The 21,053-nt window shown below is 36.8% G+C and overlaps 1 protein-coding gene across 4 annotated transcripts in view; it reads left to right on the top strand.

Annotated features, from left to right (window-relative positions):
- Positions 1 to 21,053, top strand: part of NAALADL2 (N-acetylated alpha-linked acidic dipeptidase like 2) — a 1,069,483-nt gene that overhangs the window by 625,543 nt on the left and 422,887 nt on the right. For all 4 annotated transcript variants that reach the window (XM_071214620.1, XM_058295358.2, XM_058295357.2 and 1 more), the window contains exon 6: positions 1,141 to 1,284. In XM_071214620.1, the coding sequence (XP_071070721.1) occupies positions 1,141 to 1,284 (144 nt within the window). The remainder of the gene's footprint in view (positions 1 to 1,140; positions 1,285 to 21,053) is intronic.

Below are 21,053 nucleotides of genomic sequence, written 5' to 3' on the forward strand. Positions count from 1 at the left end.
AGAGTTATCATTTTTCTGTGTAACTAGCATTACATCAAATCCTAATTCTCCAAATGTATTGTAAATATTATCTCAATAGTTTGATATACATCAAGTATTCTCATTAATTTCATCTTCTTAGAGACTTTCCTCCCTGAGCCCCTAACTTCTTGTTCATGCCTCATTGGTTATCCAGGTCTGCTAAACAGATGTCATCCTAGGGTTTTCCCTTGGCTGAGAGATCATGCCTCAGAATGTCAAAATTAATTTCATTTGAAGCTGTGTGTATGGGTTGGATTTATTGACTAATGAATTTCAGTAGAATGTCCTGTGTAAGTTGTTTCATTAGTAGACATCCCAATTTTCAGTATGTTTAAGTATTCTCCATTGACCTGGTTATAGTGATCTTCTATTTTTCAGTTGGGAAGCAGGCTACTGGGAGCCAACAATAGGAAAGAGCTGGAGAATTTCAACAGTCTTAACCTCCTCCCTTTTTCAATACGCCCTTTACTGTATCTGGTGTCTTTCTCTCCAAAGTCTCACTTAAATTTCTGCTGGAGTAAGGGGGGAACAGTCTCCCATATCAACTGGATGAGTGAAGGAATCAGGAAGATGGATTCCTTCATAAACAGCATTTCATCAAATCCTTCTGTGACCAGTCCCTCCTTCACTCCTACTTTAATAGGTAGCAGGTGTGACCAGTTCCTAACTCTTTCCGGATTCTGCAGTATAAACTGCATTGCTTCCCAGCTTCTCCCACTGCTGGTTTAGGTTTCCGTTCCCTTGGATCTCTTGTGTCATTTGACTATTTTTCATCTGCTTTCCAACATCTAGAATCTTATTGCTGTCGCCTCTGTGGGTTTACGCTTTTCTGTTCTGTTGTGGTCAGTGTAGTGGAGTTTTACAGAAGAAAGGAGGCAAATGCATGTGCACAATCTGCCATCTTAAATTGGGATTCATAAACATGTTTGGACTGAATTTTCACTATGAAATACCTCAGATCATTTTTAATAAATAGACATCATATAACTTAAAAAGAAAAAAAGAAAGGAATACAAACGTATCACTCATAATTCAAATACTTATTATAAATAATTTCCTGTAAAGTGTGTTTTTTTTTTAATTTACTAAAGATTTTGTTCTTTTCTCTTTTGAATACAGATGGAAGCATTAGACAAAACCGATCAAACCTCACCTCTCTCCTTGTGCAGCCCATCTCTGCATCTCTCGTGGCAAAACTGATCTCTACTCAGGAGGATAGAATAAAAAATGGTGTCTGCAGGCCTTTCAGAATTACAAATAATGGTAAAGTATTTAATGTCTTTCTGTGTCTTGTAGTTTTCATAAGAAGAGTGATCATTCTTAATCTCTTAAGGCAGGTTTAAGATTATTATTATTGCTTTTTAAATCACTTTTTCTTAGGTGAGCATTTACTTCTCTTCTGGGAGTCTTTAAGGTACATTTTTGGGAATTAATTTTGATAAAGACTAAAAGTTGACCAAACAGAAAGATTAACAAAAGAAAAGTATTTTCTAGACTGCTGCAAAGATAAGTATCTTAAAAAATAAAGCATCTGACCGTTCATCAAAATCTGCTTAACACAGTTTCCCCGTTTCAGCTTGAATTGTGCCTGCCAAGAACCAATGGATAGCAGTCAGCTATCTGGGTTATTACGTTTTTTACTATAAAGCATTAGAGCCTAATTCCTTCAGTTGACTAAAAAATCCCTCTGTCTTTACCTATCATCAACCAAGAAATACTTCTTGTACTACTTTCTGCCTCCAGCCTCAGCATTAGAGTTTGTAAGAAAAGACTCCCTTTATGTATTATTAAATTTGTATCTTAAGATGCTATGATGTACAATTTAAGAGCTCTCTATTTTTGTGCAGACCTGGGGGCTCACTTACCCATTTTTTACCTCAATTGTTTTTCTCTTGACAACAAAAGCATTAAAAAAATATTTTGAAGAAACTAAAAATAAAACAACAAAAAGACACCAATCTATTTGCCTTTTGTAGGAAACATGCTTTTAAATTCCTATAGACTGAGAATTTACAAAACAGATTATTGATTGAGCAAAGTGAGAAATATAGAAAACACAGTTAATCCTCAAAGCAGGAATAAAGCACTCAAGGAGCTTTATGCTTTGATTTTTATCTTGTTATTCTTTTGTCTACTCTGACCTCCACAAAACGACCATGGATTCTATTTGTTAAAATATGTAGGAATCACGACAATACTGCTTTATTTGCAAGGAAAGCTCATAAAAGCTGGGATATAGGCCTGGATTTAATTAACCGATTAATTAAAAAATATTCAGGTCCCTTAATATGTCTTGCCACTGTTCTGCCCTCAGTGAACTGACAGTCAGTAAGCTAAGACATTCCCTCCCCTTAGGAAACCTTTATTTCTACATCCACAAAAGGATAGCAAACCTTCTGTCATGCCAAGTTTTGTGAAGCAAATTTTGATGTATGTCTGAGTACATCTGTTTACTGTAAAATGTTATATGAATGTCTTTCCTATCTAATAAATATGTCAATTTCATTCCCAATATATTAAATGTTGAAATAGCAAAACAAAATGAAGCCTTCAGCTAGATCTTCATGATAAATTAACATCTATTAAGTCAAAAAGAAAATTTAGGTATGTATTAGTAGCTATTTATAAGTCTAATGTTAAAAAAAAATGAGATAGATCTGCTTTCTAAGGAATTATGCCGTATCAAGTTTTCCTCATGGATTTAGAAATTCTTTTTGGCAACATTTTAGACAGTTATATCTAAATCATTGAAGAAAAGACATTTCTTATTATAATGGGTCCTTCTTCCTTTTTTTTCAATGCAGAATGTATTTAGATTTTCCAAAAAGTTATTGAGCAATCTGAACGTGCTGTTAAATTTAAATTAGTCTTAAATGTAAGATAATGACACTTCAATCCAATGTTTTGGACAATAAAGCTCATGATTCATCCAAGATAATTAATTTATAAGCTTTCCCATAAATACTTATAAAATGTATTAGTTATTCATTATGATATATCAGGATGGGACATGGAAAGAATATAGAATGAGATGCATATTTTCAAGCAATAAGAGCAAACCTTGTAATTTAGAGATTAAACAAATAACTTAAAGCCAATCATAATTACACCTTAATGTTGTATTTTCTAAGTTTAATCCTGAATGTTAGCATAGGAAAATCTTCATTCAGAAATTTTAACAATAATGCATTCAAAATATGTGTGCAAAACAACTAATTACATATCTTATCCATTAAAACTTTTGTATACACTGAATTTAAAAATTTTCCAAAATCCAGAAAATGATTTTGTGGGATTGGCTTGACATATGTGTCTTTTTAGCATGTTTGTTCCTTTCCTTCTTTGAACTATTGCAGAATTTCCCAGCAATAGAATATGAGTGGGTTTGATCACATTCCAATCTTTAGAAATAGATCCTGATTGGTTTAAGGCAATTGCATTTCACATAAACTTTATTATGATTATTGGCTCAAGGATGATCCAAGCCTGACCAAGCAGGGCCCAGACTCCGTATCTGGACTTTAAGCAATGACTTGCTTTAATATGAAAGGTGTACAGGAAAGCATGTAGCCTTGTAATCTGTTGGCAGTCATTGTGGGACCTTGGGAGTATAATTTATGTGAGAATGGAGTCAATACAAGGAAGGAGTAGATGAGAAATGGACAGAAAGAGATGGAGAAAAATATATTCTAATCGACATTTGGGTCCCAACTGAAGCCTTGTTGAAGCCATAGGTACTGAACTGTTCATATACATGAGTCAAGGCATCCCTTTTTGGTTTTAGCCATTGCTTTTTAGTTTTCACTTATTTGTAACCAGAAACTATTTAACTGATACAGACCATGAAACAAACTGGGGTAATCAATGTCTGACCTCATGAAATAATGCTCAGCAAAGTGAAGTGAAGAGTAGGGCTTTTAGATGGAAAGTCCTGAAAGAACTAAGAAAATTGAATGAGTAATTGAGAAAGGAGGAGAATCATTTTTTTACTAAATACATAGAGATTGTTTGCATTGATTAGATAATTGGACATGGACTTAATTTTCCTTGGCTTGAGTAGATATAGTCTCACTCTTTGTAGGTTTTCACACTGATCTAATATATTGTCAGTCTTTGTGCTTGAAGTCTAATTAAAACATGGAAAATTTAAGTTTCAAAAATCAGTCTGAGCTTGTGGTTGAAAACCATGAATATATTGGGGGAAAAAAAGGAGAGAAGGAACTGTAAAATCAATTAATATAATTTCAGGAAGAAAATATAAATAAATCAAGAAGAAACATTTTAATATGTTTGATGAATCACTTATTTTGGGGAAAAAATGACTTTCTATGTTGCATTCTTTTTTTTTCCAAATTCTACTCAATTTATTCATTTTTAAAAAAATATTACATTCAAAAAATATGAGGTCCCCAATAACCCCCACCGCCCCCACCCCACCACTTCCCCCACAGTAACACTCTCCCCCATCATCATGACACATCCACTGCATCCGGCGAGTACATCTCTGGGCATCGCTGCACTCCATGTCCCATGGTCCACACCATAGCCCACACTCTCCCACGTTCCATCCAGTGGGCCATGGGAGGACATACAATGTCCGGCACTTGTCCCTGGAGCACCATCCAGGACAACGCCAAGTCCCAAAAATGCCTCCACATCTCATCTCTTTCTCCCATTCCCCACACCCAGCAGCCACCATGGCCACTTTTTCCACACCAATGCCACATTTTCTCGATTATTAACCACAATAGTTCATGAATAGAATATCATTAAGTCCACTCTAATCCTTACTGTATTCCTCCTTCCTGTGGACCTTGGCTTGGTTGTGTCCATTCCACATCTATGTCAAGAGGGGGCTTAGATTCCACATGGATACTGGATGCAATCCTCCTTCTTTCAGTTGTAGACACTCTAGGCTCCATGGTGTGGTGGTTGACATTCTTTGACTCCATGTTAGCTGAATGGGGTAAGTCCAATAAATCAGAGTGTAGGAGCTGAAGTCTGTTGAGGATCAGGGCCTGGCTATCATATTGTCAGTCCAGAGATTCAAATCCCCTAAATATATCTTAAACCCCAGCACCAACTACAATTCCAGTAAAGTAGCATTAAAGACTTGTGAACAGAGATCCCATCTGAGTCCAGCTCCATCATGCAGAAACACCAGCTCCAAAGAAGGGCCAACTGACATGGCAGTGAACCCCATCTGCCATGACCATAGAACATGTGGGTCTCTTTAGCCCTCAAAAGAACCAATAACTGGGGTTGTATCTACTTTATCTGTCTCTAAGACTCTGCTCAGGTGTGCATAAGGGCAATCCTTCTGACAACCTCCAGACTCTTTTTTAGAGACTCATAGCCATATGAACTCATTTGTCCTTTCCATTTCCCCCTTACTTTAGGTCAAACAGCATTTTTAACTCCTGTTACTATATGTAGACAGGGATATTCTGCTGGTCCACGTTGGGCCTTCAATTCAAGGTCTTTTTCTAGTTACGTCATCAGCTGGTACTTGGTAGTGATCCCTCGGTGCCAGGGAGGCTCATCCCCGGGTATCATGTCCCATGCTGTGGGGAAGGCATTGCATTTACATGCTGAGTTTGGCTTCAAGATTGGCCACATGTGAGTAACACGGAGGCTGTCAGGAGGGAACTCTTAGGCACTTCTATGTTATATTAAATATTATCAGAGATGGCCAGTTTTCCTTTAAGTAAATTTGGAGCATTTCTTTTCAAAGTGGGTATATATTTTTGCTATTGTTTCTCTATTTATGATTTGATGTATTTCTAGATAAAAACTGAAGTTTTATTAAAATAGTATAATGTCTCCTTGGTAATGTTGTTTATTATTTTTTACATATTTAAAATGTATTTTGGAGATCATTCTCATTGGTTTAACCACTACTTGAAAGTATACCTATTTTATCATTTCTTGAGCAGAGATTTCAAAGCATATATTGAATACATTATTAGCCTCAAATTGGGGTTCTTCTAAAATTTATTGGTAAAGGGTACAGTTTAGCTTTTCAATAAATACCTGTTAACAAGAAATGTTGAATCTGCATTACTTTTGTTACAGTACAGAGACTGATTAGTCTCTTCAGGGTGGTCCCAAATTACTACATGTGAAAAGATTCAGTAGTACATTATGCTATTCTGGTTAAAGAATGACATGTGTGTATGTGTGATATGTGTATGTGTATATGTATATAGTAGGTAGTAGGCAGTGGAGTGATATGGATTTGATCTAATATGGTTTCCTTTAAGACCCAACCTCAGAATGGAACCAATACAAGAATGAGGTTGGTAAGGGTGTGTGTATTTGTGATTCTTGCCCACATTATTGTTAAATTTTTATGAGCATAGCAAAAGAGAGAATTCCTTAGTAGGCCTAATAATAAAAAGGAATAGTAATAGACCTGAAAATTGGTTTAGGATAAGATGGGCTTTAATAACTTCCAACCATGAGCATGGAAGAAAATATTTAGAAGTATATGAGGAAAAATTAAATGTGTGCAGAGACAAAATCTATTTGGTATATGTACAGATTCAGTGGTCACTCTTGATGCAATAAAATTCAGTGAGCTAAATTAGTTTAGGAAAGAGTGATCTGTGTAGTAATAAACTTGAGCTAGAAGTTAGGAGTCACTAAACTGTGCAGTGGGGACACCCCAACTTTATGGCTTTTCAAACAGCCAGTTGCACAGTGAATCTGGGAGTCTCAGCAGAAAGCTGATAGAGTAATCTGTAGAACTAAAGATCAGGATGCATGAGCTGCCAGTTTAAAGTCTTCAGACAAAAGTGAAAAAGCTTCAGAAATCACTTTGAAAGACTAACCATCAAGGATCTTACACAGAGTGAGCATAGGTGGGAAACCTATTGTCCAAAGTCCACAGAAAGTCACTTCTCTGTTTCCTGGGGAGTGTAAGCTGGGTTTACTGAGTGTTTTCCAGCTTTCTGTCCCAATAGCTTTGATTTTAGGGAGGATATGATTCAGGTTCAGTCTAGAGCTTTTGTTGTGGTTGTTGTTTATTTGCTGAACGACCTAAAAGCAGCCTGAGATGTACACTCTGAAGCAAAATTACTTTAACAAGCATTTTCCATTCTTTCAGTGATTCTCTGCAATTTTCCAGCTTCTTGTCTTTTTATGAAATTATTTTTCAAGTTCCTGTCACTCTTTACATATTGAAAACCTCCAACTAAACTTTGGGGTTAATATGTGTGATAAAATCCACTAGCGCATACCTAATCTTTATGTTTTAATGATCCGTGTCCATAAAGAAACTGTTAAAAAGATTCCTCACTGCCTTTCTGATTCTGTATCCTACCATTCCCTTCATGCATCCAATATTTCTCTCTATTGCTTTATTCAGCATTGTATTAGTCATCTAAAGGGGTGCTGATGCAAAACACAAGAAATATGTTGGCTTTTATAAAGGGTATTTATTATGGGTAGAAGCTTACAGTTACCAGGCCATAAAGCATAATTTACTTCCCTCACCAAAGTCTATTGCCACTTGTTGGGGCAAGATGGCTGCCGATGTCTGTAAGGGTTCAGGCTTCCTGGGTTCCTCTCTTCCTGGTGCTTGCCTCTCTCCAGTCTCAGCTGCTCTGTTATCTCCACAAGGCCAGCTCTAGACTCTTAGGCAAACAGCTTGTTTCTCCTCCAGAGGCCTTCTTTCTTTCCTCACGGCCAAGCTCCTCTGTGTGCTTACTTCCTGGGGCTCCAGCTGAAGACTCCAACCTTCACACAACTTTGTCTCTTGACCGTTGCATCCCATGAGGCCATTAAGATTAAAAGGTTCTCCAGTTCAGCAAATTCCCTGAAGTTGGAAGAAGTTTCATTGGTTTCTTTTCTCTGGGTTCCCATCACAACTTCGATTTTGACGAAATAATTTCTTATTTTCTTGCGGGTTTTTATACACTGTGATGGTATCCAGTTGTTTAATCAAACACAGGCCTAGAATTTGCTGTAGAATTATTTTGTACAGGGGATTAGCATCTGCAAGCAGTTAACTTTAAAGGAATTTACCTTCAATAATATGGATGGTCCTCATCCAATCCACTGGAGTCCTTAAAAGCAAAAGACTGAGCGTAACAGAGAGAAGAAAGCTTGTTTCAAAACTATACCCCCAACTACTTTCTGAGTTGCCAGACTTCTGGCTTACCCCAGAAATTCAATCAAGACTTCAACATCACTCTTACTGGAATTTCCAGCCTCTGACTTACAGAAACCAGAGGGCCCTATAGAATTTGGACCTGCCAGCCCCCCACAATTGTGTGAGTCAATTTCTTAAAATAAATCTCTTAATAAAATACACATGTGCTTACACACACACACACCCTGCTGCTTCTGTTTCTCTGTAGAATCCTGACTAATATAAATGGTGTAACAAGATTTGCTTTATATTTTATTCAGCATGCAAAGTATTTTCAGTAAGAGTTTGGTCTGTAACCTATACCATCATATTACTAGAAAAGAAACACTCCTTGAACTCTCTTTCTATTCATTCCCTAGCAAAAAATATGGACTCAATAAATATACATAGGTTGGTTGACATATAAATCAGGTTGCCATCAAGAAACCAATGATAAACCAAACAGTTCAATTCAAGGGAGATTAATGAAGGACCTATGCACAAGATAAGGGCTGGTAAAGGGGAACAGAAAAGTGATGTTCAACTACCCCAGGGTTGTAGGACCAGAAATTGTTACCAACTCTAAACTTGGTAGGGCAAGAGGAGAGGATACCTATAGGAACCAACCAATCCTTGAGCTGTAGGAAAGGAGAGTCTGATAGGACTGTGGTTTTCAGTTAAGAAAGGCACTCACTGCTAGCAAGGGACAAGCCAAGGAGGGCACTGTAGAATAAATATCCCAATCTTTTTTCTTATCCAAACAGCTGGTTCCTTGCCTATGCCTCCCATTGGCTGAACCTGTCCTGTAGCCAGAGAGTAAAAGAGCATGATTGTTATCGTCCATAGTGGCCAGTGTCCTAGGGCAGAGAGTCAGGGAAAGAATGGTGGAAAATGCATATGGATGGTATGACAGTTTGAGATAATTTTTGTGAAAAAATAAAGAAAGAAATAGATTTATATTCTAATCTATTTCTCTTGGTGTGATGCCCTTTGATTGTATTAAATTCAGTGAGAGGCCTCTGATTAAGTTTGCTTGATAAAACCAATTTAGAGTTTTGATTGGGCTATGTCAGGTTGAGTCTCTACCTCCTTGGTGGGCCAAAAATGGACACTCACTCCAGAAGACACACAGGAAGAGATAGCTCTGCCATTTTTGATCCTGGGGTCCTGGGGAAGGATAAACTATTTGCCTAATAGCTTATAACTGGCCTGGGGAAGAGAGTCAAGACTGATAAGGAAGCCCTGAGACACAAGCCCTTTGCCAAACTAACAGCTGAGATCAGAAAGAAGCTGAGCCAAAGGAGCCTAGAGGAAGAGGAAGCCAGAGAAGAAGGAGAGACCAGGCACAGATCAGCAACCATCTTGCTTCAACATGTGGCAAATGCCTTTGATGAAAAAGCAAGCTTGACTTGTGCTTTTTAGGGCCTTTTAACTGTAAGATTTTGCCCCAAATAAATACCCTTTATAAAAGACAACAGATTTCTGATTCTTTGTCTCGGCACCTGTTTGGCAGACTAATATAGATGGGTAAATGGAAAACATCCAGCAGATGTTGCAGGTAATTAGTTTGCTGACTTATTTGATGATGTACTTCATAGAAGGGTTTGTTAGAAAGATGTGGGAAATCACTTTTCACCCTTATAAGGGATACAAAGAGGCTTAAAAGTTTGTTGTTATTTTTTTCTTCCCTGGGGTTTATAGTCTTAAAAACTTCATCTTATTTGGGCTATTTCGCTAATTAGAAAGAACAATATTCAACTAAGTTTTAAATATTTTTTACCAAATTTACACAAGCTTACATAAATTTGTGCATGTGTGCATATGTTTGTGTTTACATGTGTATTGAAGACTCAGAGGATAGTTACTATTGCCTTCAAAATATGTTGTGAAAGACTAAGCAAATAATTTGCATACTATTAGTTGCATGCTAGTCTCACAATTTCTTTTTTTTAAAGATTTATTTATTTATTTATTTATTTATTTATTTATTTATTTATTTATTTATTTATTTATCTCCCCTTCCCTCATCCCCCCACCTCGGTTGTCTGTTCTCTGTGTCTATTTGCTGCATCTTCCTTGTCCGCTTCTGTTGTTGTCAGCGGCGTGGGAATCTGTATTTCTTTTTGTTGTGTCATCTTGCTGCCTTTAACTCTCTGTGTGGGTGGCACCATTCTTAGGCAAGCTGCACTTGCTTTTGTGCTGGGTGGCTCTCCTTATGGAGTGCACTCCTTGCATGTGGGGCTCCCCTACATGGGGGCACCCCTGCGTGGCAGGGCACTCCTTTGCGCATCAGCACTCTGCATGGGCCAGCTCCACACGGGTCAAGGAGGCCCAGGGTTTGAACCGCGGACCTCCCATGTGGTAGACGGATGCCCTAACCACTGGGCCCAGTCCACTTCCTAGTCTCACATTTTCTGAATCAAAATTTTACAGTTCTAAAATAGATTAGAGAGTTTTTATGCACTTTTTACTTTTTTTTTAATTCAATTTTTGATTATTACCAAAGCAATTACAAAAGTATTTAAAGAGTTATAAAAACGGAAATGAGAAAAAAATATGAAAAGAAATCCAGCATATTGCTATCATCCAGAGATCATCATCATCGACATCTTAAAATCCTTCTAGATTTACATATACATATATACATGTAGTTTTTACCAAAGTAAAATCATACTGTATGTATTGTTTTATAACTGTTTTTAAAATTAAATGTCTCTACCTTTTCATATAAGTAGTCTTTATCTTATCAATACATAAACTAAAAATTTGACCAATCATTCCAATATTTTATACTGAATTTGTCCAAACTAAGATCCAATCCAGGCCTACAAATTACATCTTCTCTAATCTAGCATGATCCTCCTTTTCTTCTTATAACACTGACTTGTCAAAGGAACTAGGTTCACTATCTGCATGGGTCCTACCTTCTGGACTAATAGGTTGCTTCTTTGTGGTGTTATTTCCCTAGTTCCTGTATCCCTTGTATTTCCTGGGAACTTAAAGGTCATGGAAATCAAGTTAAACTTTTTAAATGAAATAAGTGGATTGCAATTAGTGGGTAATTTTTAAAGGAAATTCTATGGTAGTTGATGCTATTGTCAGTGCTCATGATATGGTACATAATCCCATTTATTCAGGTGAGATAGAACAGAGTGAACATATAGTTGAGATTCAGGACTAGAACAACCCTCTTGATTGGGTTGGGGAGCATTGACTAGATCATAGATGTAATGCAGTTGCTGAAAATTTCCAGTATGAAAGGAAGAACAAGGTCTCAGAGGCAGGTCTGATAGCAGCAAATGGCTATTCCAGCTATTTATTGCCAGGCCATTCTCCTTGGTCAGTGTGTTTGACATGTAACTTTATACATATTTTGAATATGACCTTTGGTCTCAAGCATGTGATGCCAATTAACACTGTTGGTTCAGAGAAACATTTGACAGTAGGTAGATCCCACATGGAAAAATGGATTATCTGTAGTTATACAAACTATGGTGGCATAGAATCTAGGAGTAGTTTATATTTAGATATTCAGGCAAGTAATTGACATCTAGGAAAAATGTTAGCAGATCACAGAAACCCAATTATCACAACTGTTATTATAGAGTGGATGTCAGTTCCTGGGGGTACAGGGAAATTTCAAAAATAATTCAGAGTCCCAATACTAAAAGAAGTACTATCCTAGAGGTAGGTGGCCAAGAATGGAACTCAAAGTACAGATAAGAGGACAAATGTTCAAATAAAAATTAGTAATTCAAGAAGAACTAGGCTTAGGAAATAAATAAAAGTTTAATTATTGGAATCGGGACTCAGAGTTAACAGAAAGTGTTATTCCTCAAATCTCTCTGAATTGGGTCAGGATTGTTCCTAGATCTTAGATGGGCTTAACTCATAATGCAAATGGAGATGAAGCTTTATTTGCCATGAGGGAGGAAGAGGACTAAGAACCAGTTGAACAGCAATAATAATAGCAACAAAAATGTAAGACAGAATCCTCTCTGGTATATAGTATCTGTAGTAGATATTTTTATCTGCATATGATGAAATTAAGGGCTAAAGAGAGGCAGCTACTGTCATGTCCTTAGCTCTGACATCCCTCACCCCATTTGAATACAAATGTTCTCTGAGTTGAATACATTTTTATCATCTTGAAATCTTCCAAGTTCACATGTCAAATTTAAAGCTGTCATCAAAATTTGCCACCTCAAAGACAGAAAACCTTTGGGAAATATGAACTGGAAATGTGTTCAGTAAGCAGCAACACACACACCAACTTTTTGATGAATCAATTATACCTAAAATTTCTCCTGAATTTTCTGATTTCAAACTTCAATAGTAATTTTGTTTTATTTTGAAATAAATTCAAACTTATAGAAAGGTTGCAAGAATAGTTCAAAGAAATTTTCCTCAGCTGCCTGAGAACAAGCTACAGATGTGAGTAGCCATCACATCCAAATACAACAAAAAATAAGAGTATACTCCTGTATAATCATGGCACAACCATCAAAATTTAGCACTGTTTTTTTTTCTGTGCACTCCATTGACCCCATTCAACTTTTGTCATTTGTCCCAATAATGTACTGAATTACCAAAAGACCTAAGCTAGGATCATATGTTGTTCAAATTTATTAAGTCTCCTGTTTTCCTTGAACTTGGAATGCTTCCTTAGTCTTCTCTTGACTTTCATAACCTTATGAACTTTGAAGGTTACATACCAATATATTCAGAATGCCCCCAGTATGAATCTTTCATGTTTTCTCATGTTCAGGATTCAGGTTCTGCACCTTTGGCAGGAATCTTACAGAAGTGATACTGTGTTTTTTCCTTTTACCTTACCAAATAGCATGTGATGTGAATCTGTCCATCACTGGTAATGCTACCTTCGGTCATTTGATTAAGGTTGTATCTGCTCGGTCTCCTCACTTCAGTTTACTCTTTTATATATTTTTTCTTTTATAATCAAAAAAAATTTGCAGAAAGTTACTTTAAATCCATAAAACATACTGCCCTATCCCCGTCTAACCTCCACCCACTAGTTTGGATACTCATTGATGCTTCTTGACCAAATTAGTCACTACCATGATGATGTCAGTGGTGACCTTCCAATACCGTTACCTTTTCTACATTTGTAGTTTGCATCTGCTGTAAAGAAGAGCTTTCTCTTCTTCCTATCTTTGTGTGTAGTATTTGTGTATATATGTATACATATGTCATTTACACAGTAGTATGGATTTATCCCATAATTAGGATTTCTATACCTAATTTAATAGATGGCTATAATCCAATACTATTTTTATTTTGAAACTCAAATTGTCACATATTTGGCCAGTAAAAGCAATGTCACCCTGGGTTCTGTGTCCTTTTGCTATCTCCTCATTATTCTTTGAGTGTTTCCTTAGTTTCTGACACAGCAAGATGTGCCATATGAACTTGTTTTTCCTGCCTAGTCTTGGCATCAGCTGTTTCTCCAAAAAGCCCTAGTGCCTGTGAGTGGAGAATGGTATTTAGGAAAAAAAATCTGGATTTTAGATATGCTAATTGATACTAAAGTATTGCATTTTTCAGGACCTCTCAGTGAACAAAGCTAAGAAAATATATTCTCATGTTATATTTAGATGTAAATATATAAATAACTATATCTATATATATTGACTTACATCTGTGTTTTATTTTATAACTATCTATAAATACTTAAAACCATGAGGATGCATTAATTCCTAGTTTTTTTCTTTCCATGTTTGTAACTCCCTTTTCTGACAGTGAGAAAACTGTTGCCCATTTCCCTGAATGTATTTTCTTAGGTAGCCACTTTGCCTATGTATACTCAATCTCCCATTGCTGCCCTTACCTCCTCCTCCACAATGATACCTTCCTCCCTATGCTAAGGCTCACATAACCTGCCACTTCATCACCCACACGGGTTATCCACCTTAAACAAAGTCACTCTGCTTCACTGACTTCTCACGTGACACCATTCCCTCAGTAGATGCTTTCTCCTCATATACAGCCTTTGACCCATACACATACACTCACACAAACATATACACTTGTGCCCTCCTTGCTGTGCTTGTGCCTTAATGCTCTTCACTGGGTCACTTGCCCCATTTGGTTGTCTTTGTTTTCTCACATGGGCTTTGACCCCTTCCTCTGACCCAGTGTTTAGGCATTGCCTTCTACTGTCACTCTTCACCTACTGGCTTTAGGACTGAATCACTCAGGAAAAGAAAGGAAGGGAAAGAGAAGAAGAAAAAGGAAAAAAAAAAGTATTGTTTTAAGTACATGAACGTTTAATTTCAATAAAACTTTCATGCAATATCTTTTATTCTCTTTCTTACTTTTTTTTTAAATTCAGCAATTTGTGGCTAATAGCTATCCATATTGCTATATGTACATTGTGTCTAGATGCTATATAATACACAAAAAGTAAATTCACTACATTTCATATTTTCGCTACTCCAGGGATGGATATCTACATTGTCAATTCCTTCTTACCAAACATTTTATGTTCCACATTTTTTTTTGCCAGTTTTCATTTCTTTAGCAACTTTAATTTATGATATTCTAGTCTGACATTTTTGAAAAGTTTGGTATCTATTTGAATCATGTGTCTTTGTAAGTGATCCGTTTTTCACTGTGGGAAATTTTGGATTTTTCTTTTTGTCATTCCTGGCTCTAAATTTCACTATAACACATGATGTGTGTGTGTGTGTGTGTTTCCCTTCTAGAAAATTATTATTATTTATTTAATTATTTTCTTTTCATTTTCTTTTCTTCTAAGATTCTTTCTAGAATTTCTGGATGTAGCTACCATATCTTTTTGTTTTACTTTAATATTTTCTCTCTCTATCCTTTTATATGATTCTCTTGAAAAAAAATTTCAACCTAATTTTTTAGTTCTCAAACTCGTTCTTCAGATGTATCGCTCTACTCCTAACTGAATCTACCTATTTATCCTAGCTATTTATATATTTATATCAATTATTGTATTTGCCATAGCCATTATTTACTTTTGGCTAAATTTTATGTTTTCTAATTTTTGTTTCTATTGCTATAGTCCCTTCTCTTTTTGAGTTTAATTATAATGCTTAGTTTAAATTCTTGAACTATTTGTTCCAATGTGTTTTCTTTAGGTAGTATATGTGTTCAGCAAGTTAACTTTTTTATGGTGGTGGTTGACCTCAGATATCTAGTTATTTTAGTCCGGGAGCTAATGTTGCCCTGGAGTAAACCTTTCTCATGACTTACATAAAGGAACGGCTTTAAGTCAGGGCCTAGTTTATATTTTCCTCATTTGGTTTAAGGAGAAGAAAGAGCCTGTGTCTGGTACTATGGAACTATTGTAAACCAATCTCGTTTTCTGCTGATTCATAGGCAGATTCAGTGTTTGGAGATTCAATGTATAAGGTGAAGCATCAGGAGGAGTCAATCTTCTTAGATTTTAATCCAGCTATCCCTAGGGTTTTGGAGAAGAGGTAGACATGCCCCAAAATGCAGGCTTTCCAAGCCCCTTTTCAACTCCGCCTCACCACAGCAAACATGGGGAAACCTGCCTAACCAAATTTTGGGTTTATTTTTCAATTTCTCCTTTTTCAGTTCTGTCTGTAAGCACACATGTTTTTACTTAAGTTTGAACATTGTGTAAATCCCCTTATAGTCTACCGTTTTACTTTTAGCATATCCATGTTTCTACATATAATTTTTATGTTTTAACAGCCACACAGTTTATCACAATTTTCTAAGTAACTTTCCTGACTGGGATATTTGTGTGTTGTTTTCTGTAGTTGGTATAATATGTTATAGGTAGAAAATTGGATTACTTATTCCAAAATATTCAGTTGCTATTATTATTCCTATGAAGAGTAATAGTGCCTACCAATAGATCGATCAAATTAGCAATAACAACAGTAGATATATCATGAAAGCATCAGTTTAACCAAGGTATTACTGACATTCATAATTAAAACTGAAATTGTGATTATGATGCTGCCAGAAGTTAAGGGAGATAGACTATGCATATTTGTCTTCAGACTTGGATGTAGAGTAATATAAAAACAGTACAAATTGAGATCCAAATCATGTGTAGGGATGTAAATGAGTAGAAAGAAAGGTTTTTTTTTACTCTAGATTAGGGGTTCTTAATCTTTTTTGTTAAATGGACCCCTTTGCCAGTTTGGTAGAAACTATGGATCCCTTACCAAGTTCATACTCTACTGTGTATTATTTAATAATTATATCACACCCACACTAACATGTCCCCACAAGAATGTTTTTTTGAATTTTAATTGACGCTCATGGATCGCTGGTTAAGAACCCCTGTTCTAGATGATTATTTGGAACTGTCCTTTCTCTATTGATACATAAGGAATTCCATCTATTAGTTGGAAGAATCCAATGTAAACACAGCATCCTCATCAAAGCAAGAGATTGTCTTCATTTTCTCAAATCTCTACCTTTTTTATTTTATTTTTTATTCTTTTAATATTTATTTACTTATTTTTCTCCCCTTCCCTCCTGCTGTCTGCTCTCTGTATCCATTCACTGTGTGTTCTTCTGCATCCATTTGAATTATCCAGCGGTACTGGAAAACTGCATCTCTTTTTTGTTGCATCATCTTACTGCATCAGTTCTCCATGTGTGTGGCACCACTCCTGGGTGGGCTGTGCTTTTTTCACACAGGGTGGCTCTCCTTGCAGGGCACACTCCTTGCACATGGGGCACCCCTGTGTGGGGGCGCCCCTGTGTGATACAGCACTCCTTTGCGCGTGGCAGCACTGTGCATGGGCCAACTTACCACAAGGGTCAGGAGGCCCTGGGGATCAAACCTTAGACCCTCCATATGGTAGGTGGACACTCTATCAATTGAGCCACATCCACTTCCTTCTCTGCTTTTTCAAAATAAGAGTCTTAAACTTCTTGATGTAGAAGAGGGTGGAATAAAATAATTGGAAATCCTTCCATACAAAAGTCTAGAAACTCTGAATGACATATAACAAAAATATTCTTACAAGCAGCTATCAAAAAAATAAAATATTGAGAAACAAAAATGAAAATAGAACTAAAAATCAGAGAACTATGCAAGAGAGTTGACTCTGTAGTTGCTTGGTGTTGAAAGGTTAAGGGTCATTGTGAATTGAAGTTCTGAAACATAATAGCCACACCTGGACAGGAGACATGGTTATGTGCCCATGGGAGGCAGGAAGTTGGAACTTAGACCTCCATATAAAACCAGGGCCTTGCAGTGGAACTGGGAAGATTAAAAAAGAAACCTACCCACTGGTAAAAGAAAGCTTTCTTCTGCTTAAGCCCTGGATGAAAAAAAAAAAATCTGCCTGCCGCGACCTGCGTGGGTGAACTGAGAACCTGAGGGGAGGTGACGGGAGCTCAAGAAAGACATACAGAGACAAAGACAAGATTAGAGGGGGCCAGGTGGGCCAGGGCTAGCGGATGGCAAAGCCAAGGTCCTGAACTGGCACCACAAGCTTTATTTAAAGCAGTTAACTAGGTCATTGCTCTCAGAGCAGGGGCTATCAGGCGTGAAGTTCTTTGAGGAGGGTTTTCTTAGAGTTTCTTCTTAGCAGGACGTCAGCTCCTTTCTGCTTACTTGCAGGTACAGACACAGCTGACCACACCCCCACCTCTGGGCACATTGATCCACCCTAGCAACGTGGCTTGAGCCCTGCACATTACTTCGGGGACCCCTACATCTGCCTTTAGAGAAAACAAAACACTGGCTCAGAATTTTTCACTACCTCTCTGGTAGAGGAATTCCTAGCCAATAAATTAGCATAAAAATTGTCCCAAGCCAGAAATGACCCCTGAGATGTCTGGCAAAAGTAAATGTATTGCTGGGGAACTATGTATCAGAGAAATACTAATGAAATGAAATGGAGTAAGTATGTTAACATCAAAGGAAAAAAAAAAGATTTTAGGCCAAAAAATATTTGGGGGAAAAGGAAGTTCCTGGTACCTCCTAAAGAGAAAGACGAAAAGAAAAGACAAGCAGACACAGAAAAACACACAGCATGTGGACACAGAGAGCAGACAGGGAGCACACAACAAGGGGCGGGGGTGAAACTGTGCTAAAAAATTTATAAAGAGATGGACAAAACCAAGTACTGGGGAGGAGTGGTGAGATGGGAGCCCTCATACAGGGCAGCGGAAATGGCAGAGGTGCAGCCCCTTAGGAAAGCAGCCCACAGTTCCTCAGAAGGTTGAACACAGAGTTACATGGCACCCAGCAACGCCACTCCTAGACAGGCTCACGAGAACAATGAAAACATATGTCCATGCAAAAACCTGAAATGAATATTCACAGCAGCATTATTCATAATAACCAACAAGTGAAAACAATCCTTCAGTTAGGATATATGCATTCTTTACATAGAACTAATAACTGATATAAAAGTATTAACAGCATACAGGCCCTGTTTTTTGTGCATAATTAAGTTAGGTATCAACAGAAAATAGTAATCCACATCTTATATTTAGATATTTAAGTATACACTTTGAAATAATCCATATATTATAGGAATTATAATAAAAATGGACTTTTAAAGAATCTGTATGATAAGAGCACGTATCATAATATACTACAGCTATATAGGAAATCTATAGCCTAAATATCATGTTTATAACATACCTAAATATAAAGATTGAAAAGTAATGAGATACACATTTAACTAAAGAAATTAGGCAAAGAATCACAGAATACAAGATTAAAAAAAAGAAATAATAAACATAAAACAGATAACATTGAAGTGATAAATAAAGGCAAAAATGGAGGAGTCACAAAAGTTAAAACTGGTTCTTTGAAAATATTAACAAAATCACCACTATCTTAACAAAACTGATGAAAGGGGGATAAAAAGGCATAAATGAATTAATGTTAGAAATGGAAAAGGGGATAAAATTATAGACATAGCACTGAATTTTTTAAAAAATGTAAGAATATGATGAACAAAAAAAAGAAAAAGAATATGATGAACAACTAAATACAAATACACTTAGGAGAAATAAACAAACTTATGGTAAAAATCTAAATTAACTTATCCCAAAGAAATAATTTATTTGGAAGTGAGTATATGCCCTCTTCTCTCACACAAACAAAAATAACAGAATCAGATAGTTTTATATGTCTATTCTAATTTATGTAAACTGTATGTTACATAAATTCTTACAGAATCTAGATAAAGAAGCAAAAATTCCTTAAAACTTTTGTGATGTTGTATAATTCAGATATCAAAACCAGACAAGAACAAATGAGAAATAAAATTATTGACCAATCACTTATAAATATATGTATATTCAAATAGCCTAAAATATATGACTAACCAAACACAGAAAACATTTCATGTGTTTGGTTATTCATATATATAGGGCTTATTCCATGAAGGCAGGCATTTATTTTAATATTGTAACGTGAAAAGCCTTACAATTATTTCAGTTGTTGATTCAACAACTGGTATTATAAAATTTCTTAGCAAAGTAAAAACAGAAGTGATTTTCCTTAATCTGATAAAGGGAATTTCCCAGAAACATATCAAATATCTTTTTTAAAAGATAAAACCTTAGAAACATTTCATGTTTTGTTTTGTGTTGTATAAATAATTTATTTGGGAAATGGGGGAAAGAACAGAGCTTGCTAAGAAATGGGAGAGAAAGATGGAACTACACACCAAGATTTGGTGCGGACTCCTCTAGCAAAGAGAACAAGCTCTGCCTTGTGTGGTTACCTTTTCAACTATAAATTATTCCTCCCCTGGCTAATGATAAGAGGATGGGCCCCAGCTGTTATTAGTCACCCCACCAATGGTGGTGACCAATGGTGAGGCCTGTTTGGAATATCTGGTGCCAGGGGCAGGTCCTGGAAACAGAAACTGGGACCTCAAGGTTAAACTCAAGGTCTCAGCGAGGTTTGTTGGCCATGTTGTCTGTCAGCCATGTTGTGGCTTGTCTTCTCCTCATTTTCCTGGCTAACCTTCCTCAACTCCCCCCTCAGAGAGTTTATACCCTTATTCTTAAGGGGATGCTAAGGGATGATGACCATTCTTCTGTAGTTACTTCCTGCTGGGTAGGGCAGTAGTCCCTGTCTGACAGAGTGTAAATCTCTTTGGTTATCCTATTGAGGTTGAGGGAGGATGGGTCCACTGTGGTTGGAACTGGCTGAAGCCCCTGCATGAGTGTCTTGTTTTAGAAGGCATCAATTCTGGAAGAAATAAACTTAGAATTTTGAAGATACATGGCGCCACTAAAAGGATAAAGAAGATGGTGGTAAGTGGATCCAAAAAAGGGGTCAGCTATGATATACCAGACTCCAAAATTGAGAGGCCATGTGCTTTCAGAGGCTGCATCCCCCTGAAGTTGGTTGGCTTCGTCTTGCAGATTTTGAATGCTGTCTAGGACTATTCCAGAGCACTTTATATAGAAACAGCATTTTTTCTTGAGAAATAGGCATGTCCCTTCCCCTGTGCTACTCTTAGCATGTTTAGGGCTCTGCAATTTTTCATTACCACAGCAGTAGGAGAGTCCGTTTGCTATCTGAGGACTTCTAAGGCATGACTAGTTTCTTCTATGCTGTTAGTTAGCTCTAGGGAGAGATTGTAATAGATAATAGGGTTTGGTATAAATTGCCAATCCCAGTTTTCTATGGTGGTGGTTATGTTTAAGACAGCTAAGAGGGGCATGAAAAGAAGCATTTCCCATTTAGTTATTGTATAGAGAGAAACTACAGGAAATGAAAACAAATAAGATTTCTTAAGGTGTGTCTGGCTTGCCTTCCCCTTAGACATAGGTGTTTGAGCTAGAGTTAGAGGAAACATCTGGCTTTGACACAGACACTACTTCGCTTTGTCTTTAAGAGGTATTTCAGGCACTTGTACATCCTGTCAGGTGCTTTTGG

Source organism: Dasypus novemcinctus, chromosome 4, assembly GCF_030445035.2.
Source record: "Dasypus novemcinctus isolate mDasNov1 chromosome 4, mDasNov1.1.hap2, whole genome shotgun sequence".
Lineage (NCBI taxonomy): Eukaryota > Metazoa > Chordata > Mammalia > Cingulata > Dasypodidae > Dasypus > Dasypus novemcinctus.